At 52.4% G+C, this 25545-nt stretch overlaps 1 protein-coding gene and 1 long non-coding RNA gene across 3 annotated transcripts in view; one reads left to right on the top strand and one right to left on the bottom strand.

Annotated features, from left to right (window-relative positions):
• LOC119864247 overlaps positions 1-12085 on the bottom strand; it is a 33881-nt gene extending 21796 nt beyond the window's left edge. Inside the window, exon 1 of the long non-coding RNA XR_005373552.1 lies at positions 11711-12085. This is a non-coding gene — a long non-coding RNA (uncharacterized LOC119864247). The remainder of the gene's footprint in view (positions 1-11710) is intronic.
• Positions 12086-12434: 349 nt separating this feature from the next.
• On the top strand, positions 12435-19362 carry FADD (Fas associated via death domain). 2 transcript variants are annotated; one of them, XM_038563649.1, is made up of 3 exons: positions 12435-12763; positions 15113-15246; positions 18366-19362. In XM_038563649.1, the coding sequence occupies exons 1-3, from the start codon at positions 12478-12480 to the stop codon at positions 18441-18443; spliced, it is 498 nt and encodes a 165-aa protein (XP_038419577.1). In that variant the 5' UTR covers positions 12435-12477; the 3' UTR covers positions 18444-19362. The 2 variants fall into 2 exon arrangements, with proteins under 2 accessions (XP_038419577.1, XP_038419576.1); XM_038563648.1 differs by having other exon boundaries at positions 12441-12763; positions 15113-19362.
• Positions 19363-25545: the final 6183 nt, after the last annotated feature.

Genomic DNA, 25545 nt, shown 5'->3' with positions numbered 1-25545 from the left:
GCTGAAAAATAGACCAGAGAGTGACAGGGTTGGTCAGTGAAGCCCCTGAAGGCTTGAGCAACAAGGATCCAGAATGGAGGAAGGCAGGACAGTTCAGGCAGCAGAAGGGCCTGAGGTAGCAGCGTGCAGACAACTGACCGAAGGGGAGGGGCTTGGAAGTGGCAGGAGACACAGAAGCCAGGACCAACTCACACAGGGCTCCCTGCACACGTGAGGACTGCGAGCTTGGTAGTAGATGCCACAGCGGGGGGCTGAGTGGTTTTAACTAGCCCAGTGATGGGATCTGATTCACATTCTGAAGTCATGGCAGCTGTGTGTGTGTGTGGGGGGGGGGGGGGATCGCAGTGGGATGGGAAGCCAGAGAGAGGTGTTGTGGAAATTCAGAAGGGTGATGTTAGGGCTTAGATGAGGGTGGTAGAGGTGGGTGGGGAAAACCAGGAGATGGTGTCACAAAGGCCTAGAATCTAGCCGTGGAAGGACACCCAGAGATCAGCTGGTACTGTTCTTTCAAACAGGAGCAAGGAGGCCCAGAGAGGGTCAGGGCTCTGCTGCAGTACACAGCAAACCAGCAGCATAGCCATCTCTCGAAGCCAGACCCCTGGCCCCCAATACTGAACCTTGTCTGCTGGAGACAAGGTCCTGGAGTGAGGTCTGGGGTTGGGGGGCACTCATGCTGGCATCTGCTTTGGGGATCCTGCTTCCCTCCCCAGGTGGAGGCTGCCTTGAGCTGCATCCAGCCAAACATAATCTCCATTTGATAGGTTCAGTGTTTGCTAATTTTTTTAGTTGACTTACTATATAAAAAATGGTAAATCTACATAAAAACCCAGATTTGAATGTTCTCTTAAAATTCAAGCCATCTGACAACACAGCCCCATTTTTTAAATAAATTTATTTTTTATTGGTGTTCAATTTACCAACATACAGAATAACCCCATTTTTCAGTATGTCACATTCTCACACGTGACAGGAACCAGTGGTGACTGCTCTGCTTTAGATGGTGCATGTACTCTACAGCCTACCGTATGCCCCCACTGCTCCCCCCAGTGTGCCTACCCACTGGCTAAGGGGACTGTGACAACTGTGGCTCATAGGGTCACTTGCCTCAAGCCAGGTCCAGTCCTGGGATTCAGAACCAGCTGTGACATTCCCTGGACCAGAGTTTAGCCAGGGTGTGTGCCTGAGACAGGCCTGTCCCCACCCTAAGGCCAGATTCAGAGCCCCTACTCCAGGATGCCCACATCCCCGATCCCCACACATGTTTGTGTACAGGTTCCCAGGAGTCATTCGTGTGCCCCTTAAAATAATTCTCTACCACAGGTGGTGTGTGTCTCCATATTCAGGCAACACTCATTTACCTGTTCATGTTTTGTAAGAGCCACAGCAAAGTAAAGGAGTGCTAACTCTTGCCAGAAAACAGATTGGCAAAAAGCACTGGTACAGTGTCAGGCACAGAGGAGGCACCAGAAAGTGCTGAGTGAATGAATAAATGAATGATGGAGAGATGGATGAGTGGATGATGGGTGGGTGGGTGGGTGGGTGGTTGGGTATGTGGATGAATGGGTGGGATGGATGGATGAATGGATGAGTAGTAAATGGATAGATGGATGATGGGTGGATGTGTGGATGTGTAAATGGATGGATGGATGGGTGGAATGCATAGATGGATGGGTGGATGGGTAGGGTGGATGGATGGATGGATGGATGGGTGGATGATGGATGGCTGCAGAAGGATGGATAGTTGGATGGAATCACGGATATCTGGATGCATGGCTGGATGGACAGATGGATGGGGATGGCAAATAGACTGACAACTTGACAACTGGGCCTTCCTGCCTTTGAGCTGAGTGGATCGTGGAATCAAAGTGGCAGGGATTGGTGGAGGAGGTAAGGGGGTGTGTGGAAGGTGAGCTCTGTTGTCTCTGGACCACAGATACGTCCATGGCAAGCAGCCCACCCACTGCTCACTCATGCAGCTCTTGGCACCTGAAGCACTAACTTGGACCAGCCCAGGCATTTTAACATGGTTTCCTCAGATGGGCTGGTGTCTGCTGCCCCCACCAGGAGCCTGCCAGGGATGCACCCTGGGGAAAAGGCAACCCTGTAGACACTGAGGTCTGCTTTCCTCCTCCTGATTTCCTCTGCCAAGTAATTGATCTGCTGTGTTCCATCCTCATCCCCCTCCCTCCACATCCCTATCCCTCCCCCCCTCTTGGCTCCCCCTCCCATTTTGACTACAGTACCACATACAGAAAACTATCCATCTTATATGTGCAATCAACTTCCACACGCAGCTGTACCCAGGAATCAGGATGTCACGACAGCTCAGCAGCCTCTGGTCATTCCTCCTCATTAGGTGGTGACGGGTCATGACCTGCGGTCCTGGCTTCCAGCCTCAGAAAGAGGAGCCTGGTTCTGCCTGTCAGTGGCTGCTGCCCTCTTCTGGCTGCCTGTGGGAGCTGCATCGGGGAAAGAAAGCCACCTGTGGGGTCTGTGCTAGTGTTCCCGTTGCTTCCGGGCAAAGAACCACAAACTCAAGGATTGAAAACACCACAAATCTATTATCTTACATTTCCATAAATTGAACATCCAACACAGGCCTCACTGGGCTGACAGCGAGGTGTTCTCAGGGCTGGACTCCTCCACCACCTTTAAGCCAGTCGTAAGGGTGAGTCCTTCCCTATTTATGAGGACTCATGGTTAGACTGGGTCCCCAGGATAATCCTCCACCCCAAGATCTCAATCTTTACCACGTCTTCTGCTGTGTAAACTAGCGTATTCACAGGGCTGGGAATTAGAATGTGGACATCGTGGGGGGTATTCTTTGCCCTACCACGTGCCCCTTTCCCATCATCAGCAAAGGGTCTTTTTCTTCAGAAAAGACTAAGTACACCAAGCAAAGCCCACAGTCCCTGGATATTTGAGGAAAGGCTTCATCATAAATAATAAATCATAAATAAGATCAAAACAAGAATACCCAGAAGAAACCAGAGTAATACAAGGAGACAGGGAAAGGAAGTGATCCTTTCACTGTCCTCACAAAGATGAGGTTGCATCCGTGAAACCAACAAAGGCTTTTTCTTTAGGAAAAAAGAAAAAGGACACAACGTTAAGTGAAACAAAATACATTAAATAGCCTTGATCAAAATTTTAAACTTTTGTGCATGGATCAACAGAGCATCAACTCACAAAATGGGAGAAAATATTTGCAAATTGTATTTCTGATAAGGGACTCATATCCAGGGACGCCTGGATGGCTCAGTGGTTGAGTGTCTGCCTTTAGCTCAGGGCGTGATCCCAAGGTCATGGGATGGAGCCCCGCATTGGGCTCCCCACATGGAGCCTGCTTCTCCCTCTGCCTGTGTCTCTGCTACTCTCTGTGTCTCTCATGAATAAATAAAATATTTTTAAAGGGATTCATATCTAGAATATATAAAGAGTCTCCTCAACTCAACAACAAAAATACAAGCAACTCAGTGGAAAATGGGAAGAGAACTTGAACAGACATTTCCCCAGAGAAGATATACGAATGGCCAATGGCACATGAAAAGATGCTCAGCAACATGAGTCATCAGAGAAATGCAAATCAAAACCACAATGAGATACCACCTCACACCCATCCCATTAGGATGTCTATTATCCAAAAACAGAAAATAATCAGAGTTAGCAAGGATGTGGAAGATGGAACCCTCGTGCATTTCTGGTGAGACTGTAAAATGGTGCAGCCACAGTGGAAAACACCTGGTGGTTTCTCAAACACTTAAAAATAGAATTACCATATGACCCAGCAACTCCACTTCTAGATAGATACACAGAAGAATTGGAATCAGGGACTCAAAGAGATATTTGTACAACCATGTACACCTGTGGACTCCATGGGGCGTCCCCACCGGCCAGCTGACAGGGCAAGAGGGGTTGGGCCGCGTTTCCAGATGGAGCTGCCCGGTGCCCAGGAGCCGCCACCCAGCGTGGACAGCTGCCACACTACAGCCCCCTCCCCGGGACGTCCCTGAAGGACATGAAGGACAATCCTCCAGGGGCAGAACTCTGGGCAGGGCACCTGCCTGGGCCCTGGGCTCCAAAGGAGAAACAGCCAGACATGAGATTACACGCTGATTCCCAGGCTGCGGCCAGTGCTCCGGCTGGATGGTCAGGGACTTGGAAGGACCATGACCGGGAAACTGATGACAAGGGAGTTCGGGGAAGAGGTGTGTGCACAGGCAAGAACTGGGTATTTGTGCCCTGTGTGAACTCCCACCAAAGGGAGAGTCGGCAGAGGACTTCTATCATCCGGCAGGCAGGATGGCCCGTCCTGTGGGTACCAGGCAGCCCCCGCTCCAGGCACCCGGCCATCGCCCACGGGGCTCAGGCACAAAGTGGCCATGGAGGCAGGGTGGGGGTCATGCGTGGCTCAGCTCGTGGACTTCACGCACTGAGGCCGACCCAGCTGTGACCACCGCCGTGTGCCCCATCTGCCCGCAGCAGAGACCCGCAAGGAGCCCTCACCCAGCGCCCTTCTTGAGGCGACCGGCAGCCACCTGCTAGCAGGTGACCACGCTGGAAGCTTCCGCCATCGAGGGCCGGGCTCAGTTCCTACTGGAATAGACACTTACTCAGGATATAGATTTGCCGTCCCCACACACCGCATTTCCACCAAAACACCACCATGGACTTCCAGAATGCCTCATCCGCCGTCAGATGTCCCACTGGCAGGCCTTTGGCGCAGGAGCTCGCTGCACAGCAAATGAAGGCAGCCGTGGGTCATGCTCACGAACTCCCTGGTCTCACCGCAGTCCCCACCCTCCTGTAGCAGCTGCTCCAGAGGACAGTGGAGGCTGGGTTTCAGTCCTAGCGAGGTGGTGGTACCCTGCAGGGCTGGGACAGGGGCTCCTGAAGGCCGTACACACTCTGAGGCAGCGTCTGACATTCTGTGCCGCATTCCCCCAAGCCAGGATTCGGGGGCCCAGGAATCAGGGGCTGGAAATGGCAGGGGCACCTCCGGTATTACCTCTACTGCCCTGCTAGCAAAGCGTTTGCCTCCCATCCCCACGACCTTATGGTCTGCTGCCCTGAAGTCTCAGGTACAGAGGGAGGGATGCTTCTGTCAGAAGACACAGCAGTGACTCCCCTGAACTGGAAGTTCGACCTGCCATCTGGTTACTCTGGGCCTTTAGGGCCCCTCGATCCACAGGCAGAGGGAGGTACAGTGTTGGCGGGAAACTGGTCCTGACTGCCCAGGGGACGTGGGACCGCTGCTGCACAGTGGGTTAAGGGAGGAAGAGTGTCTGGAATGCAGCGGGTCCATAGGGCGTCTTGCAGTTGTACCATCCTGGGTTGATGGGAAACCACAATGACCTAAGCCAGGCAGGACTATGAATGGCCCAGACCCTCCAGGAAAGAAGGGGTTAAGTCACTCCATCAGGTGAGGAACCACAAGCTGCTGGGGTGCTCCCTGAGGCCCAAGGGGCTGGCTGGCAGGGCAGGTGTGCTAGTGGGGAGAAGAAGAAGGTGATTATAAACACCAGCTCCGATCGCAGGACCTAGTGCCCAGATACAAAAATGAGGGCTGTATTTGTGTCATGAGTATTTCCTCCTGATTTTCCTATGAATCTACATGTGTGTGTGTGTCTGTTTTCTTTCCTCTCTTATCCCCTTATCATGTAACCTAAGATATATTGACTTTATATCATGAGAGCTAAATACTATTAATTTTACATCATAGTGTTTAAGTTACGTGGTATCAGGAGAAGAGTAAACATCCCTCCAGGCCTTTATTTCCTGTTCTGAGGAAGGTGTTAACGTGTTTCAGGTGTATGCAGGGTACATTTTATCACGTTAGGTGAAATGAGGACCTTGTCATTGTCTCTATTTGGAGACTCTATTACTTTATGATTTAAGTAAATGTGTATGGCTGCCCAAACTAAGGCACATAACAAGGGAATAATACAAATAACTTTATGCTCATAAATGTCTGCAGCTTAGGCTAAAAAGAACCTAGCTTTCAAAAGCTATACCAACTACTAAAACTCAAAGTAAAATAGACAATTTCTAAAAGGATTTTATTTATTTATTTGACATAGAGAGCACAAGCAGGGGGAGCAGCAGGCAGAGGGAGAGAGAGAGAATCAGGCTCCCCAGTGAGCAGGGAGCCTGATATGTGGCTCTATCTCAGGACCCTGGGACCATGACCTGAGCCGAAAGCAGACGCTTAGTCAACTGAGCCACCCAGGTGCCTGGAAATAGACAATTGCCCTATAAGCATCAAATAAATTAAATTCATAATTTAAAAGTTTCCAAAAAAGGAATCTCCAGGCCCAGATACTTTTGCTGGAAAAATCTGCCAAACATCTGAAGAAGAATTAACAATAATTTTTCATAATCTCTTCCAGAAAAGAGGGAACACTTCTCAAATTATTTTATGAGGCCAGTACTACTCTGATACCAGAAATAAACCAAAACAGTTGGAGGACGGGGGAAACTATTCTCATGACCTGAAATGCAAAAATCCACAACAAAATATTAGCAAGCAAATCCAACAACATTTATAAAAAGAATTATACAGGGCAGCCCCGGTGGCTCAGCGGTTTAGTGCCACCTGCAGCCCAGGGTGTGATCCTGGAGACCCTGGATCGAGTCCCACGTCAGGATCCCTGCATGGGGCCTGCTTCTCCCTCTGCCTGTGTCTCTGCCTCTCTCTCCTCTCTGTGTATTCTCATGAATAAATAAATAAAATCTTTAAAAAAAAGTATACATCTTGAACAAATGGGATTTATTCCAGGTATAAGAGGATGGTTAGACATGCAAAGATAAATCCATGCAGGGGCACCTGGGTGGCTCAGTTGGTTAAACATCTGACTCTTGATTTTGGCTCAGGTCTTGATCTCAGGGTCATGAGATAGAGCCTCATGTCAGGCTCTGTGCTCAGTGAGGAGTCTGCTGGAGATTCTCTCCTTCTCTCTCTGCCCCTCCCCTGCTCGAGCTCTCTCTCTCTGCCTCTTTCTCTATCTCTCTCTAATAAGTAAATGAATCTTTAAAAAGAGAGAAAGAAACAAAGAAAGAAAGATTCATGCAATCCACCACATCAGTAAGCTGAAGAAGGAAAATCATGTGATCATATCAATTGCTGCAGAAAAAGCATTTGACAAAATTCTGCAACCATTTATGATTTCAACAGCAACAACTAAAGCTCTGAGCAAGTTAGGAGTAAAGGAGCATTACCTAAATTTGATAAAGAGAGAAAGAGAGAAAGAAAGAGAGAAAGAAAGAGAGAAAGAAAGAAAGAAAGAAAGAAAGAAAGAAAGAAAGAAAGAAAGAAAAGCCCACAGCTAATATCCCGTATAATCCTGAAAGACAAAATGCTACCCGCCCCCCACCGCAATCAAGAACAAGACAAGGATGTCTGTTCCCTTTGTGTTTATTCAACATAGTATGGGAAGTTCCAGCCCCTGCAATATGGTAAGGGAGAGAAATAGAAGGCGTACAGATTGGAGAGTTAAAAAAAACTGTCCTTGTTTGCAGATGACATGATTGTCTGCATAGAAAAATCCCAAAGACACAAACAAACACAAAAAACACTTCTGAACTAACAAATGAACTCAGCAAGGCAGAAGGATATAAAATCAACATACAAAAATCAATCACATTTCTATATACTAAGAATGAACATGCAGGAATCAAAACTTAAAATAGAATAGCATTTATTTTTTTAAGATTTCATTTATTTATTCATGAGAGAGGCAGAGACATAGCCACAGGGAGAACCAGGCTCCCTGCAGGGAGTCTTGATGCCAGACTCAATCCCAGGATCCCAGGTTTAAGACCTGAGTTGAAGACAGCTGCTCAACCACTGAGCCACCCAGGCGTCCCAAAATAGAATACCATTTAAAATGACTCCAAAGGAAACCAAATGCTTATTCTATGCATTTAACAAACCATGCACAGGATCTCAAAGCTGAAAATTATAATTTGCTGATGAAAGCAATCAAAGAAGGACCCAAATAAATAGACATATCGGTGTCACAGATTGGAGGATTCACTGTGGTAAAGATGTTGATTCTCCCCAAATTGATCTAGATTTAATGCAATTCCTATTAAAAATCCCAGCAAGCTTTTCTGGACATAGACAAGCTTATTTTTGAGTTTATGTGGAAAGACAGAGCCTAGAACAGCTAAGACAGTCTTAACAATGCAGAATAAAGTCAGAGGAGATGCTCTACACAAAATTAAGTTTTCCTATATAGCATCAACAAAAGGTGGTGTGTGGGGATGGATAGACTCATAGATCAATGGAGCAGAATAGGGAACATAGAAGAAAGTCAAATGTGTGCAACAAATTTTTGGCAAAGGCGTAAAAGCATTCCACTAGGAGAAGGATGGCTTTCCAACACATAGTGCTGGAGTGAGTAGACACCTATGGGCAAGACAAAGCAAAACTCCACCTAAACCTTACACTTTGTACAAAAATTAACCCCAAACAGATCACAGAATGAAACAGAAAACTATAAAACTTTTAGATAAAAATACAGGAGAAAATCTTTGGGACTCAGAGGTAGGCAAAAGGATCTTACACTCTATACTAAAAGCATAAACTATAAAAGGAAAATTGGATAAAAGTGAAAACTTGCTTTGTGAAAGATCACGTAGAGAAGATAAATGGACAAGGTACTTGCGTGGTGCCGTCGGTTAGATGTCTGACTCTTGGTTTTGGCTCATGTCATGATCTCGAGGTCCTGAGATGGAGCCCCATACCAAGCTCTGCACTCAGGTTGGAGTCTGCTTGAGATTCTCTCTCCCTCTCCCTCTCCCTCTGCCCATCCTGCTATCTCTATCTCTATCTCTCTCACAAATAAATAAATAAATCTTTAAAAAAAAAGATGGTTAAATACACAAACCTCAGACAGCAAGGCAGTAGGTCAGACTTGGGTACAGTTATGTCAGCGGAGGTCCAAATTAACCACACCTTATATAAGATTTGTCCATTCAGAAACATTTTGTGAGTACCTATTACGCACTGGCTACTGTTCTGGGTGCTCGGCATCCCTGCCTCAAAGTATCACATTCTGGCAGGAGAAATGGATGAAAAATGCAGAGCAGGAAGCCAAGTATATGATGACTCAGGAGACAAGGGATGTGCAAGAGACAAAGAAGCAGGGTCTACCAGCAAGGGTGAGGTCTGACAATCCTTGGTTGAACTCCTGCTGCAAGGGGCTCTTTCTCAGCCTTCCTCATGGGCTTCCCCACTTCTCCCACACAGCTGGACCCGCAGGGCTCAATTCTTGACCTTCTTTTCTGTCTTCTCTCTCCACATGGTTGACTTCATCTTGCAAGTGCTCCAAATACTAGACCAGTGAGGACTCTCCAGAGAAACAGATCAACAGGATATACAGAGATCCATACAAGAGATGATTTAGAATAGGAATTGGCTCGAGCGGTCATGGAGGCCAATGTGCAAGCCAGAGACTTAGGAGAGCCAGGGGTGTAGTTCAGTCTGAATGTGAACCCCTGAAAATGGGGTGGGTATGGTGCTCTAGCACAGAGGGTAAATTCTCCCTTCCTCTGCCTTTTTGTTCTATCTGGACCCGTAACGGATTGGATGATGCTGACCCGCACTGGGGACAGCCATCTGCTTCACTCAGTGCACCGATTCAAATGCTCCTCTCTTGCAGAAGCACCCTCAGACACACCTAAGATCTGTGTGACCAGCTACCGGGCAGGCCTTAGTCCAATCAAGTTGACACATAAAATTAACCATCACAAACACCATCTAGCTGCCGAATTCTCCCCAATTCACATCTCCTGCCCTGGTCTCTGCTCCAAACCCTTGTCCTCAGCATATCACTGTCCAATTAACATCTCTAGCAGGTCCTACCCAACTCCCCCACCCACCCAACCCAAACCTCACCTGGATCAATCAAGGAACCTCCTCCATCCCTTAAACTTTACAAGCATCCTTGGTCTCCCTCCATTATGTACACCCCCAAATCGAAAGAAAGCTGTCCCCTTCTCATCGCCACCCTTGCTCTTCATTCAAATACCCTCATTTGCCATCAGGCTTATTCAGCTTCTACCCAGTGGCAGAGGGACCTCTAAAAATGTAACTCCAAGTTAATAGCAGCATTATTCATAACACCCAAAAAGTGCTGTTAAAAAAAGAACAACAGGGGGTGGGGGGCACCTGAGTGGCGCAGTGGTTGAGCATCTGCCTTTGGCTCAGGTTGTGATCCCAGGGTCCTGGGATGGAGTCCCACATTGGGCTCCATGTAGGGAGCCTGCTTCTCCCTCTGCGCCTCTCTCTGTCTCTCACGAATAAATAAAATCTTAAAAGAAAAACTATCTTTAAAAAGGGGGGGAGGGAAATGGACCCAAAATTGAGTCACTTTTCCCCACAACAGCAAACCAAGACTCAACTGCCAGGTCCAGCTTCTCCCAGGCATGTAACCTCAAACCAGACAATCTGGGATTCCCTGTTGAGCATTTGTGAGGTGATCTGCATGATGGACCCTCATCTTCCCCCACAGAATATGACTTTGCCAGAATAATCCATACTTCCTTAGAAAACTTCCTTTTCTTCCCCTCCTGCCTATACAAACCTCATTTTGTACACTCAGCTCCCCGGAACTCCTTTCTACTTGCGACATGGGACGCTGTCTGGTTCGTGAACTATTGAATACAGCAATTGGATGTTCAAATTTACTCAGCTGAATTTTGATTTTTAACAGTGGAAACAATGGAAATGTTCATCAGCAGATGACAGGACATATTCAAATGTCATCTTTCGGTACAATGGAGTTCTACTGACCAGTTCAAAATGGGCAGAGCCACATCATATGCTACAACACGCACGAACCCTGGAAACATTTTGCCCAGTGAAAGAAACGAGGCAGAAAAGGCCACATCATATATGGTTTCATTGATGTGAAATGTCCAGAAGAGTCAAATCCGAAGAGGCAGAAAATAAAGTAGTCATCAGGGGCTGAGCAGAGGAGGAAGGAAAGGAAGTAATTGCTAAGAGGTAGCAGGTTTCTACTGCCAGTGATGGCAATGTTCTAAAATTACCTAATGGCGGGGCTTGCCCAACCTTATGAATGAATATAGTAAAATCCACTGAAAGGTACACTTTAAACAGGTAATTTATATGGGTTGCAAATTCTGTCTCAATTATATATATATATATATAAATATATACATAAATGTATAGAAGTATATATAAATACTATATATATATATATATATATATATATTTTTTTTTTTTTTTTTTTTAAGCTAACTTGGAAGGCCTCACTTCCCTGCTCACCCTCTGCAGACGCTCCATCTCAAGGGCAGTAAAGCCGGGTCTGCACCTGGCCCGGACTGCACCCTCCTAATTCACCCCTGCCCTCTCTTCTGTGGCTCCCTCTGCACCCCCGGCTCTGCTCCAGACCCTTCGGTCCGCGAGCTGTTCCCGGAAGCTCCGCTTTCACGTGCCTCTGCTGTGGCTTGCCCCCGGCCCGCACCCTTCCCCCCACGCCCACACACGGGGGCCCCTGGAGCCCGCGCCTGCACCTGCCGCGCACCTGCACCTGCCGCGCACCTGCACCTGGCCGCGCACCTGCACCTGCGCCCTGAAGCCCGCTCTGATCGCCCCTCTAACCGCGCCCCCACCTCCACACCCCGCATCCCCTCATCCTCTCTGCCCGGGCTCCCGTTCATTGGGGCATACTGTAGGACTTACTTATCTGCATTACGTAAGCTTAGGTACTGATGACGTAACTCCCGGCAGGCGGGCACTTCTGCTCTTGGCGCCCAAATGTGTCCCCAGCACCTACGGCCTGGCACGCAGTAGGCGCTCCATAAATACTAAAAGCATTCAAACGCATAAGTGACTACGACTTTAAAGATGAAATAATGAAATCAAACTTCAAAACCTCAATAAACCTCTGAACAGATTTTTCCGCACAGAGAGATACGGGCCGTGAGCGTTAAAACACCTTCTGCACTTTCACAAATGGTAATAACAGACGCACTTGTTTGCGGCGTCCGCAGGGCGAGGCGGCCCGGGAGCCGCAGCCCACGCTCTGGGCCCGCGCGCGCGTCTCGGGACTGGGGGGGGCGGAGGTCCGCAGGGCGCAGGCGCGGAGGCCCTGCAGGCGGGGGCCGCACGCTCTCCGGGGACGCTCCCTGGTGGCGGCCGCGCGCCTTCCGGGCGGAAACGGCTACAGTCGAGCCGGGGACGCATGCGCGGGTCCCGGAGTTCTCGCGAGATCCGGAGCTGGGGCGTGAGTGCAGGCGTGGTCTTCCGGTAGTGGGGCCGGGGCCGGGGCCGGAGGCCGGAGGCCGGGGCCGGGGCCGGGGACGGGGCGCGGGGCGCGGGGCGCGGCCGGGGCCGGTGGCGCAGCCGCGTGACGGGGAAGCTGGGCCTCCGGGGGCCGCGGGGCCGCCGAGCGGAGGGCCGGGCCGCGCTGGGCTGGGCTGGGCTGGGCCGGGCTGGGCCCCGCCGCCATGGACCCGTTCCTGGTGCTGCTGCACTCGGTGTCGACCGGCCTGTCAAGCGACGAGCTGACGGAGCTCAAGTTCCTGTGCCAGGGCCGCGTGGGCAAGAGGAAGCTGGAGCGCGTGCACAGCGGCCTCGACCTCTTCAACGTGCTGCTCGAGCAGAACGAGCTGGACGCCGAGCGCACCGGGCTGCTTCGCGAGCTGCTGGCCTCGCTGCGGCGCCAGGACCTGCTGCGGCTCCTGGACGACTTCGAGGCGGGCGCGGCGGGCGGGGCCCCTCCGGAGGAGCGAGGTAGGCGGGGGGGGGGGGGGGGGGCACGGGGAGGTGGGAGCGGGGGTGGGTGGGGGAGGGGCACGGGGAGGTGGGAGCGCGGGGACCCGGGGGCTAGGGGACCGACCGAGCCAGCCCGGGGCGGGGACACGGCCCCTTGGCCCAGCTGTCGTTGTGACCCGCCAGCAGCGCGCTAACCTTTCCCGGGTCTGATTGGAGCAGGTTTTCTCCTAGACGCTCCTGGGAGGCGGGTGAGCTGCCCCCTTTGCAGACGGGAGAGCCAAAACTCCTAAAAGTTAACTTACTTTGGGTTGGAAAACATGAACACACACGCGCGCACACACACACCCAGTTCAGTGTTTTCTCGGTGACTCCGCTTCTTCCGGCTGCGGTGGAAGCTACTCCACAGGACAGGGCGTGGCTCCCCTCTGGGCGGAGCTGGGTGGGCCTGCCCCGCCGCTTCCCTGGGCTTTCTGCCTCTGGGAATACCCGCTGGCGCCCTTGACCCCGAGCAGTACTGAAACCAGCTCCGCCGCCGCGTTCTGGTTTTCACTAGCCCCGTCGTAGGTTCTGCAGTCCCCCTCCCCTCTGACCGAGTCCGAGCTGTGTGGCTTCCTACCCCGTGCTCTCCACCCTTCTCTAGGGTTTGCAGAGGCTTCGAGGGGTAAATGAGACCTGAGTAGAGCAGGGCTTCTCAGCGGGGCCTGTGTTCTCAGAGCCCGGGAAGGGGGACGGGGAGGGGGAGCGCTTTGGGGAAACCCCATGTAGTCCCGAAGCTCTGCCCTGGCATCAGTCAGTCCTTCCATCACCAAATCAAACAGGACAGACCTGTCGCAGCACAGGTGTTACTCCGTAAAGACTTGTGCTTCCTGGTGCAGATTGGGGCAAATTCAGATTTCTTGTCTGACACACACACGCACCCATATATGTACATAAACACTCGGCTGTGCAAACAAAACAGGACTTATAAGAGTTACATCTTAAAGGACACTCAACGGAGGGGAGATTGTGGACGTAATACGTTTAAAAGGTAGTCCACAAAACACAGATAATAACGTTTTAGATTTACATGTGTGTAGATCCTGTATGATGCAGGAGAGTACACCAGAGGTGAGCAGGTGTGGGTGGGGTGATGAGGGCCCGTCCTGTATGACTCTCACACGAAGACAGGATAGCATCATGGTTAAGAGTGGACCCGCATGAGACAGTCAACGGTTTCACTCCCTGGCTGTGCCATTGTCTAGCTGTATGACATCAGGAAAATCACTTGGCTTCTCTGTGCCTCGGCTTCGCCCCTCTGCACCAATGATCACAGTAAGACAAGTGCCCACCTGCCTACCTCCAGGGGCTGGAACGCAGAGTTGTCACACTGGCTGACGGTGTCGTGGGGGTTTGTAACTGAAGATGCACATCTGCTGGGGCCTCTAAGCAGCATTTTGTCCTCTGCTCGCCCACCATTCTAGACATAGCCTGTTAGGGTCTGTAGTGCCCCACCTGCTGATCTCAGGGGTGGCTTTTCAGGAAGTGAGGACATCCTAGCCCCGGACCAAAGACTGATGGTCAGTCTAGGCAGCTTCCAAAATAAGAATTGGGTTATTTTAGCACCCTGGGGCTGCCATACAGAGGACCCCCAACATGGGGCCTTGGAGCAACATGGACTTGACTCTTTCCCAATCCTGGAGCCAGAAGCCAGAAGTCAAACTGTCAGCAGAGCCAGGCTTTGTTTGGAGGCTCTAGGACAGCATCCTTCCCCCACCTCCAGATTCTGGGGGCTCCAGGCATTTTGCCACATCCTTCCAGTTTCTGGCTCTGTGGTCATGTGGCCTCTTCTGTGTGTCCTATAAGGTTGCTGGTCACTGTGTTTAGGGCCCACCTGGACAGTCCAGGATGATCTCATCCCAGATCCTCCACTTCGTCACATCTGCAAAGACCCTTTTCCAGATAAATTAATGTGCATAGTTCCAGGGATATGAGGTGGACATAACTTCTTAGAGGCCACCATTTAACCCACTACAGGGTGGGATGGGGGAGCAATTCCATTTCCTTCCTTTAGACATCTCACAGGCCCTCCCTCAGTTTCCCCCATCTAAGTGGTTACCTGCACTACCACCCACCCCAGCCCAGTCACGTCTTCAGCAGGCCACACCTTTTGGGTAGTGTTTTGAGAGTGGGCTTAGGGCAGGACGGGAGGCCATCCTTGGGCTTTCTATGACCTCCTGACGTCTCTACTGCTGGGTGACTCCAGCCTCTGCAAGTGGACCTCCTATATACCCAGCATTTAGGTCAGCCCTGAGAAGCCCACTGGGAATGTGGGATTACTTGTCTCTGAAGAGCTCCTCAAGCTTCTGGTAAATCCTTTTCTTTCCGCAGATCTGCGTGCAGCATTTGACATCATATGTGATAACGTGGGGAAGGACTGGAGGAGACTGGCTCGTTACCTTAAAGTGACCGATGCTAAGATTGATGCCATCGAGGAGAAGTACCCCCGCAACCTGACTGAGCAGGTGAGGGAGTCGCTGAGAGTCTGGAAGAGCTCCAGGAGGGAGGACGCAGCAGTGTCCCACCTGGTGAGGGCGCTCAGGGCCTGCCAGCTGAACCTGGTGGCCGACCTCATCGAGGAGGAACAGCAGGCCCGAGGCCTGGAGAATGAGAGCAAGAGCAGTAGAGGTGGCGGTGGTGGCACTACTATGTCCTTGAGGTCATGGGACTCAGACAGGCCTGCCTTGGGGACCCCTTGGTGACCCAGGGGCCCCTCCAAGGGCCCAAAGGCATCCACACAGCTTGAACTTTGGTTCCCCCACCAAGGTTAACTAAGTACTTCCATACCAGTGCCTCGAAGACCTGGCAGTGAGCTATGACAAGGCACCTCGGCACTCGAGCCACAAGCCACAGCTGGCTTCTCAATCAGTGGGCATCCATCGAGTGCATACTTTGTGCCAGCTGGGGCTTGGGGCACCGTGCAGATGCCTTCATTTATTCCTCATGATCGCTCTTGAAACAGCCTCTTGTCCCATTAAATCAGTGCCTGCAGGAGGACGTTTTGGATCTATGTCCAGCACAGAAAGAGTGTAAAAATCAGCAGTTATCTGTGTCATTTATCTGGGAGTGGAGCCAAAGCTGTCAGGCTCCGGAGTCCACACTGTGACCACCGGGCTATTCTGCTGCTGCCACAGTTGGTCAGAGGCTTGGAGGCCATCAGTATAGCCCCATACACCAGAGCCAGTGGCATAGGGAGACCTGTTGGGGTCATGGCCCTTGAGGGTGTTAGGAGACAGGAAGGTTTGTGAGGACGGCCTGCTGTAGGACCGTTAAGTGCCTGAGGTGATTGAAACACAGTCAGTGCCCTATAAATGTGAGTCCTTAGAAATATTGTGCCTTCTGTGATGCTATAGTGTATTAACTATTTTGTATCAAAATCAGTGTTCTGATAACAGATTTATAAAGGGAGCTGGCTCCTGTCATTTTAAAAATGTCCCTACTTGGTCTTCTTGCTTCTAAGATAATTCTATTGAGGCATAAACAGGTCTGCTAGAGGCCCACCTTTCACCAGCTTCGGACCCACCTGTCTCTGAGATGCATCAGAGAGCCACGTGGCCATCCCTGGTTCAGGCCTTTTGGCTATTAACTTGGGAAAGCCTCATGTGATGTCATGCCACACCATCTTGGCCTTAGGTTGTTGAGATCCTGAGCACACTGTCCTGCTAAGCCATGGACCAGCCTTTGAGCCCCTGCACACCTTCAGCAAGGACATAATGATGCCAGGCACTGAGGGTCTGGGGCCACGGCAGGAAATGAGAGAGAAGTGGCCTTGCTCTGTAGACCCCAATTGCCTGTGTTCCTGGCAGGCTCACAAGCAGGGTGCTACCGAGGAGCTGAGCCAGTCTCGGGCGCATTCCAGTGTGCCTGGCCCTGTGTCATGCACTGTTATGTTTCCACCACCTGCCCGCGCACCTGCCTCTTCAGGCCTTTGGTCAGAGCGAGTTCTGTGGATGATAGACACGTCAGCACTGTCAATAAATGTCAGCGGCTTGGCTAATGGGTAGCTTTTGGAAGTAGGTTTGTTGAAAAATGTGTCCCTGTTTCTTGAACAGAAGCTGATTTCATAGGTTTTAACATTCATGATTTATGAGATAAGCTGCTGAAAGGGTAAATGCCAAACATCCTGACCTCTGCCCTATATCCCCCTGCATGCCTCTCACACCCGAGAGGAGCCCCAACCTTCCATCATACCATGTGTTTGATAGAAACTTCAAAGACCTGTGATTTCTGCACTTGAAATTTTCCCCAGCCACAAGCAGACAGGCCTTGGTCCCCAGCTCTGTCATGGCTCTGTCACTGGCTTGCTCCTGTAGCCCATCTCTCAGTCCCACATGCTGTGAAGGCACTGGATTTTTCCCACCACTCATACCCCAAGACCTCCATGGAGAGCAGCTCCAGTCCATGTGGTGAGAAGAAGGAGCATGCTCTGGAGCAGCCTGACCTCTTGAGGATGAGATCTGAGTTCTGAGGCTCGGAAAAAATGGTGGGCGAAGAGTCTCCATCCTGCACCACTGGGCCGTGCAGTGCAGAGCTGTACAGCCTGGTGACACGGGGTGGACTTGCCCAGGAAGCTGCCCCCAGAAGACAGTGGCTCAGAGCCCCCATTTGTTCAACCGGTTTACACGTGAACAGTCAGGAGGCTTCTGCCATAAGGAGCACCGTGGCCGGCATTGATGCGAGCCGACAGGACAAGCAGCCTGCCCTCGGGAAGCATACAGGTTCCCCTACCTTGTGAGGTAAAAGGACAGATGCTTACTTAAGCACTGGAAATGGAAAGATAAGCAAGCACCAAGCGTTTGAAATTGATGATTTTTTGAATGATAATATTTATACTTTCTGTAATGTGTTTTAATTGTCTACCACATATAAGAATGAATGTAAGCTGGACTATTTGGTGGGAGTGTCCCCAGAGACCACTAGAGTCAGACCCTCTGCCCCTGGTGGCTTCCCCCTAGAAAGGGGCAATTAGATAAATACCAAGTGCTTGCCCAAATCTGTAGCCACTTGTTCATCAGGTATCTTGGAAATAAGCAGTAACATTTCACCCAGAGCCCCAGAGGTTCTATTCCTTATGATTTCACTTCACTTGAACCCAGCTCATGGCCGCAGGTCCTGAGGTGTCACTTGTCACCTTCACGTCTGAGCCTGTCCCCACCATGGATTTCAACCACCACTTTGAAGTGGAAGGTGTTCTGGGACAGGTCTACCGACGTCTGGCTAGAACTATCACCTTTGTGACAGGACCAATTACACATTCACAGGTCCAGGGATTAGGCCACAGGCATCAGGGGCTCAGGCATTCCGCCCATTGCACACAGACTCTGCAGCTCCCCCTGCTTGTGTCTCTAGGCCTGGCATCACAATCTACCCTGTTGCCCAAGGTACAGATGGGGTCCCCTACCCCCCCCCACACACACACACACACCGAGCCCCATCCCTTCTCTCCAGAGCCCTGCCTCTCCTCTTCCCCACCCTCCGTCAGCCCCCAGACACAGCAGTACCATACTCCAGAACCTTGACCTAGCAACGGCAAGCTCTCCATGCATCTTATCTTTTACTTTTGTATTTGTACTTCCGTGATAAGGCCCCTGACTCATCTTGCGGACTGCTTTCTAACCACGTGATTCTGTGCGTTATGTTTGGAGCCAGCCAACAAGCATGACTTGGAGCAGCATGTGCTCACGTGACGATGGCTAGTCACTGGACATATTTCAACAGAAAGGCAGAACTTCCCTTCCATGGGGAAAACTTGCAGCTGAGATCCTCTTTCATCAAAGAAGCCCTGTTTCTTAAGTCACCGACCGAGTGACAGTATGGCAAGAGTCACACGTGTATGCCAACTACGTTCATGTCAACAAGGAACAGAATCCCATTTCACTGAGCCAGAGCACGTGACCTGTGGATGAAGCTTTCGTGGTATGGCTTGAATAGAAAAACATTGTGGGCCTTTGGGTCACCCCAAGCATCAGGCAGGCATGAGGCCTCCCGATCTCCCAAACCTGCCTGTCAACAGTCTAGACACCAGGTGACAATATTTTGTTTCAGCAAAATGTGTTTCATGGCGCAGAGCTGTTTAGGATGGCAAAGTTCTGGACTGGGGTGGTGGGAATGTTTGTACAACACTGTGAATGTGCTCGGTGGCACTTTAAAAATGGTTCAAAGGGGCCCCTGGTGGCTCAGTGGTTGAGCATCTCCCTTCTGCTCAGGTTGTGATCCCGGGGTCCTGGAATTGAGTCCCACATCAGGCTCCCCGCAGGGAGCCTGCTTCTCTTGCCTCTCTCTCCGTCTCTCATGAATAAATGAAATCTGTAAAACAACAAAAATTAAAATTAAATAAAAATGGTTCAAAGGATAGATTTTTTATCTACATTTTACCACACACAAAAAAATCCTACATCATATTAACTATGCATTTAACTGTGATATTAACCTAAATTGTGTCTTGAGGGTTTTCTCTCCTTGGTTTGTAGTTTTACTGGCATTTTATAATTCATGAGGGCCAGAAGCATAAGCTTCTATCTGACCTTGTGTTTGTAGGTATTGAAGTAACATGATCAATAAAACCTTGCTCATCACTGGGAGACTGGGTCCCTGTTATCTGCCCAAAGGGGTTTCTAGCTGGAGAAACCCAGCTCCAAGGGTCCCCAGACCCCTTGGGATCAGCCTGACAGGCAGCATCATGATGCACAGTAGGGCCGCCCAGCCCTGCACACCTCGTCCCTGAACTCCCACCCTGCTGTTCTCTCCGTCCGGACCCCCGGTCCCTACTGGACCTACAGCCCTGCTCAGACAGCCAGTCTTAGGGCAGCCTTGTCTGACCGCCCCCCGCCCTCCCTCACCTGGGTGCACACAGGGGCGGTCAGGCTGTGACTGCCTGCTTGGGCAGATGCAGGCAGGCCACCCCTCCATCCGTCACCAATGCCAGTGCCCCTGGCCATTGTGTCCTCATGGTACCTAGTCCCAGCAAGGTCCCTCCAGGGACCCCAGGAGGGTGTCTCTCACCCCCTGAATCCCCGCAGGCCATCCCAAGGGTCCCTCTCTCCAGGCAGGGTTGATGCCATGTGCATTTAAGAGTGTACACCCCTTTGCTGTGGGCTGCCCATGAATTCATGAAGCAACTTGACCTGGCTGGGTGACCCCCCACAGCAGAACACAACCTCCAACCCCCCTTGCTCACCTGATGAGACCCTCTCAGTGGGTTATTGTGGGGTTCAAAGAGATGAGGTGTGTCTGGGAATGATTGGCACGTTGTAAAGGTCGCTAAATGTCCTCATTTTAATGGTTTCTGAGTGACGGTTTTAAAAGGACTTGGCTTTACACTGGCTTGGCTAAGTCCTAACACTCAAATCACAGTTTCAATTCCAGAGGTCTTTGGAGGCAGTGATGCCACCTGGGGAAGCAGTCCCAGTGCCTCTTAGATGACCACCGAATCCTGTGGAGGAGTGGGGGGGAGGAAGCCTATGTCGTCCAGCCCCACTAACACCCCAGATTGTAAACCAGAGACTTGTAGGAAATAGATACATGTGTGTAGATGGGCAAGACTAGGAGGCTACATCATCTTTCACCTTTCAGGGAGGCTGGCCTCCGAGTCCACTGCCCAGGTTCGAGTGCCCACTGTGCTATGTGGCCAGGGCACAGGACAAGCCCTGAAGGAGGGTCCTGGACCCCAGCCACAGCATGGCACAGAGACAGCACAGACACGCAGCCCACAAAGCCCCTGAACCCACTGGCTCTGCCCCGAGCTCCTTGTCTGCAGAGCCAACACTTGGTTTTCAAAAATTTTAAGATTTGCTTGGATCTGGTATTTGCAGCGAAGATGGTCGCGTGGGAATTTAGAATATGATAAAGATAGTGTTTCAGATTGGGTTGGGGGGAAGGGGGTACTGAGCCATCGCAGGGGGGTCACTTGCCTCGCCCCTCCCATGCAGAGGTCCTGGGCCTGCTGGGTGTGCAGGAGGAAGCCAGGAGGCCAGATGGGAGCAGGAAGGAGAGTGCTGTCAGATTAAAGACTGGGCTCTGACCACTTCGAGAACTGGCTACGTCTGCTTGTAGGGACAACACGACCGTCACCCCCCACCCCTAACCCGCAGGCTCACTTCCCGCTGGCCCAGTTACTCCTCACCAGCAGCTGGCCTGCCCAGGTGATCCCTGATCCTGGTGATGGCACAACACATAGCAGCAGCTGCTGCCCCGTCCCCCTCATCCGCGTTGCCCGAGGAGCAGGGTGAGGTTAGTGCAAGGTATTCTGAGAGAGGGGCTGTGCTCACCTAACTTCCACCCACCCTACATTGTTGTAATCATCCCTTTTCATTTGTAGTGTCATCCATCTCTGCACCGCATTTAGAAATGAAAATGTATCCTAGGCGCATGTGTATGGGAAACAGTATGTGGGGTTCAGTACCGTCCACAGTCTCAGGCACCCACGGAGCATCTTAGACGGTCCCCTCACCCCTCTCCTGCCAGATCGATAGACAGGTTTGAAAGGCAGGCAGGCGTTCATAGGTGAAAGAATGCAAGTTTAGGGTTAAAGAGCCTGTTGGTTTTTCAACAAGCGTATGCTGAACACTTAGGTGCGGCAGACACTGCAAGGACAGGGGCTTTCAGGGAACTTTCTGTTCCAGACAGACATCGGCAATCATAGGAACAGACATGGGATCCCTGACGGAAGGCCCAGGGAGCTCTGGGGGACTGCCCAGGGCTGGGTGGACCAGGCAGCCTCTGTGAGGGACGAGGGACAGGTAGCAGTGAAGCAGCTGGGAAGGGCAGGGCAAGGCAGTCTCTTGGGGCGCATGGTGCAGACTAAGCAGCATGACAAAGGTCTGGTGATGGTTTTGGTGGCAGTGCCAGCTCCACGATCCCCTGGAGCGGCTCCGCAAGAGACCCGGGCCCCCCACCCCCAACTGCCCTTGAACGCCTAGCTGGGTGGCGTCAACCACTCCGAGCTCTGTTCCCTTTTGTTTGCCATTTCTGTGTTGCAGCGACAGCCTCCCTTGAGTTTGACTTACGCCCTGAGAGCCCAGGAAGGCCAGTAGAGGCCCTGTGATCAGATTTGCATTTTTCCAGCCTTGGCTGTCGACTGGACTGGAGGGCGCTAGAGGGACCATGGGAGCCCTGTTCGAAGGCCACTGGATGGGGGCTTGGGGTCGCAGGTGCTGCTGGAGGGACCGGCAGGAGCAGTTTCCAATCTGGGGTCTGGCATCTGTGTGGGGCATGAGAGAGGGAGGTGCCCTGGAGGTTCGAGGGGGAGTCCAGCGGGCAAGGTAGTGAGGACTTGGTGAGGGCGGGAGCCGACTTCCAGACAGGGGCAGAGCCCAGACCCTGGAAAGGGAGGACAGGGAGAAGCCGGGGCCGAGGTGGCAGGTGGGAGGGAACTCCGCACCTGCCCACCACCCCCCACGCCTCCAAGAATCTTCTGAAAGTGTGTTCCAACTCTGATGCCAGGGCCCCACCCCCAGAGAGTCTGACTCAGCCCTGGGTGGGGCCGTGCATTGCCTCACCACTGCCTGGGGCACAGTGATGGTTTCATCACCCTGAAGAGTAGCAGGAACTGCCCTAGCTCTAACCTCTGCCCAGGCCAGGACCCCCAGGGCCACGGGGGGGTTGGGGGGCATCCGCCGCAAGCCCCAAGCCAGAGCCAGAGCTGCAGGGGACAGGGAGGGGGTGTGTCCCCGGGAGGCAGGCGGTCACCTCCGGGCGCCCGGGCTGCTGAGTCTGGAGTTTCAGGTCCGCTGTCCACCCAGCTGGCAATGGCACTCACGGATTTGGTTTTGGTTTGGGTTTCAGGTGAATCTGCGAGGCTCTGCCACCCAATGTGCCAAACAAACGGGGTGATTCACCCTCTTCCCTCCCTGCCTGGGCTCCAGCCTCCTCCAGGGGGCAGGGGGAGGGGGCACTGGATGCTTCTGACACCCACAGAGTCCCCTGCAGCTGGGCCCTCCAGTCCCCATGACGTTGCATTCAGTGCTGGGCCCCACTGGGGGAGGGAGCGGGCCTTTGCCTGTAAGCACCTACCATCTCCTGCTGTTGAGCCCCCAACCCTGCACTTCCTGTGAGTAAAGTTGGGGCACTCCCACCTTCCCCTAGGGCTGCTGTGGGGCAACACTGAGTTGTGATCATCAAGAGGTGGTGACTGCCTTAGGCACTGGGGATGGAGGCGAGGACTCAGGGATGAACAAAGTGTGGGGCCCAATGTTGAGGGCTTCCAGGTATAACGGGAGACACAGAAACAATGACAAGATGCCAGTCCCAAGAGCTGAAGTGATTTGTCAGGTCACAAGGTGAAGCTCAGACTGGAACCCGAGGCTCATGCCAGTTCCAAGCCCCTAAGTGTGTTTCCAGGAAGGGGCTTTTGGAGTTGGGTTTCATAGGATACATAGGAGTTCTCCAGATGGTGAGCAGGTCAGGCATGGGGAAAACAAGAAGTGCAAAGGCCAGGAGGTGAGAAATTGGAGGGCTCCTTGTGGAGGCAGCCAGAGGATGGAGTCATGGGGCTGGTTCCTGGCAGGCTGAGGGGGCTGTTTGCAGCCCAAGAGCAAAGGAAAGGCCTGAATTTAGCTTCTAGACAAAAAGGAGCCAGTAGCATCTTTGAAGCAGGACAATGACATGATTGTGAGCCTCAGTTTCCCAGCGATCCGGGGAGTGCATTTGTTCATCAGAAAATGAGAAGACAAAACAACAACTAGATGGCCAAGCGCTGTACTGCAGCGTGGGCTGAGTCAGGAGGGGAAACAGCACACGCAGAAAGAGAGGTACAGTCGCTTCTAAAGGACTCAGTGCCTTCCTTATGGCCGTCTAGCAGCTTCGGCTGCTTTTGAGGTGCTTGGAGGGCTTGCCTCTGGCTTCAGCTTCACGGGTGCCTGGGGCTATGGTTGAGGGAGGCAGTTTTCCCCCTGAGACAGGTGAGCAGTGCAGGTGCATGGGTGGGGGGGTTGTGGCAGTAGGAGGTGGGAGAGTGGGGGCTTCCCGGGCTCCGCCATACCAAGCACCTTCCTGCCCTGCAGCACTTTCTAGCTCCCTGAGCAGCCCTGCAGGCCCAGAAAGCGCCGGGGGTCCAGGGTGGGGGCGAAGCCCATCCCAGCCTGTGTCCTGTCCGGGGCTTCCCTGGGCGGTGTCACCGCAGGCTGTCACTGGGGAGCATCTCTGCCCCGCGTGGGAGCACCCGCAAAACTGAAACAAGGCTGGTGTGTGCTCCAGAAACACTCTGCTGAAAGCGCAGCCAGCCAGCCCTGGAAATAACCCCGTCGACTGGCTTCCCGCCCAGAGAAGTCAGGGTGGAGACAGGGAGCCACACTTCCGGTCCCCACACCCTTTTATTTTGGGAAAGTCAAGGCTCCCCAACAGAGGCTGCCTGCCTGCCACAGAGTCCAGGGCAGCTTCTGCTGGAGAGCCCTGGGGCTGGAGGCAGGAGACTGGCCCTCCCTCCCCCGACTCGCTCCTTGACCAGCGCGTGTGCTCAGTCACCCTCACACTGGGCACTGTTGTGGGCCTTGGGAGCAGCTGGGCCCCGGACCCCAGACCCTGGACCTGCATGCTGTGATGCCACAGGCACCAGCGTCCTTCACTGTGCAGCAGGGACAGAACAGTGGCAAGTCTACTGTGCCCTGAGGACACAAGGGGACAATGCAGACAAGGTCGGTGCCGTGCACACATGCACCTGGCCCCACGTACTGCCCCCACTGGGCTCTGGTCACACACTTCTTCCTGACCTGCGAGGAACCAGCTTACCAGGACCCTGGGCTCCTCTCAGCAGCCTCCCACCTGCTGACCCCTGACCTATCCCCCTGTAGGGTCCAGAGGCCTGCTCCAAGTTACACCGCCCCGCCCCCACCGCACCAGCAGCCTTGGCTCCTATTTCCAGAGTGAAGAGAGGCAGGCCTCCCCACCCCTGCGGGCAGGGGCCCCTTCTTCCCCCTGACCCCCACTTCTGGCCTCCCAGCTCCTGTGCCTGGCTCGATGCTTGATGCTCAGATGCTCTCTGCCTCTCCTGGAACAGGCACCTGCCTCCTCCCCATGCCCCTGCCTCCATCTCTTCTGCGCCAGGCCCCTCCTCCTGAGCATGGAACCTGACCCCCTTGTATTTCCGGGGTCCCAGCACCTTCCCACCTTTCCCGAGGCACAGTGCCCCCAGGGCCAGCTTGGCTGTTTTTACCTTAGCCTCGTAACCACCTGCTCTTCTGCTTCCTTAGATTTTTCTTTAAGGTGACTCTCAGGACACCTAGGGTGGCTCAGTGACTGAGCGTCGCCTTTGGCTCGGGTCATGATCCTGCGGTCCTGGGATGGAGTTCCATGTCGAGCTCCCCGAAGAGAGCTTGCCTCTCCCTCTGCCTGTGTCTCTGCCCCTCTCTCTGTGTCTCTCACGAATAAATAAATAAAATCTTTACAAAAAAAAAAGAAATCAAGATGTCTTTAAAAAATAAAATAAAAAAATAAGTTGACTCTTTTGCACAAATGGGGCGCATGGCTCACAGATCTTAATTATAAATTAAAGAGAGAGCTTGATGTCTCCATCACAAAAGGAAAGCCTTCTGCAGGCGGGCAGTGCTAGGGTCTGTTCACACCTTCCTTACGAGAGGCCCCTGATGTTCAGCTGAGGCACAGCTGCCCAGAACTCAGGCTCATTTCCCAGCTCACCTTGCAGTGAAGTGCAGACATCCTCCGGAGTTCTGCATGTGAGCAGGAGCAGCAGGTGGATGCATGCTGCAGCATCCCCTTCTTCCTTCTGGAACACAGGCGTAATAACTGGAGCACTGGCAGCTCCGTTGGGC

The sequence above is a fragment of the Canis lupus genome, chromosome 18 (genome assembly GCF_011100685.1).
Source record: "Canis lupus familiaris isolate Mischka breed German Shepherd chromosome 18, alternate assembly UU_Cfam_GSD_1.0, whole genome shotgun sequence".
Classification (NCBI taxonomy): Eukaryota; Metazoa; Chordata; class Mammalia; order Carnivora; family Canidae; genus Canis; species Canis lupus.
Note: the sequence above shows the minus strand (reverse complement) of the source record. Positions and strands in the feature narration are given on the sequence as shown.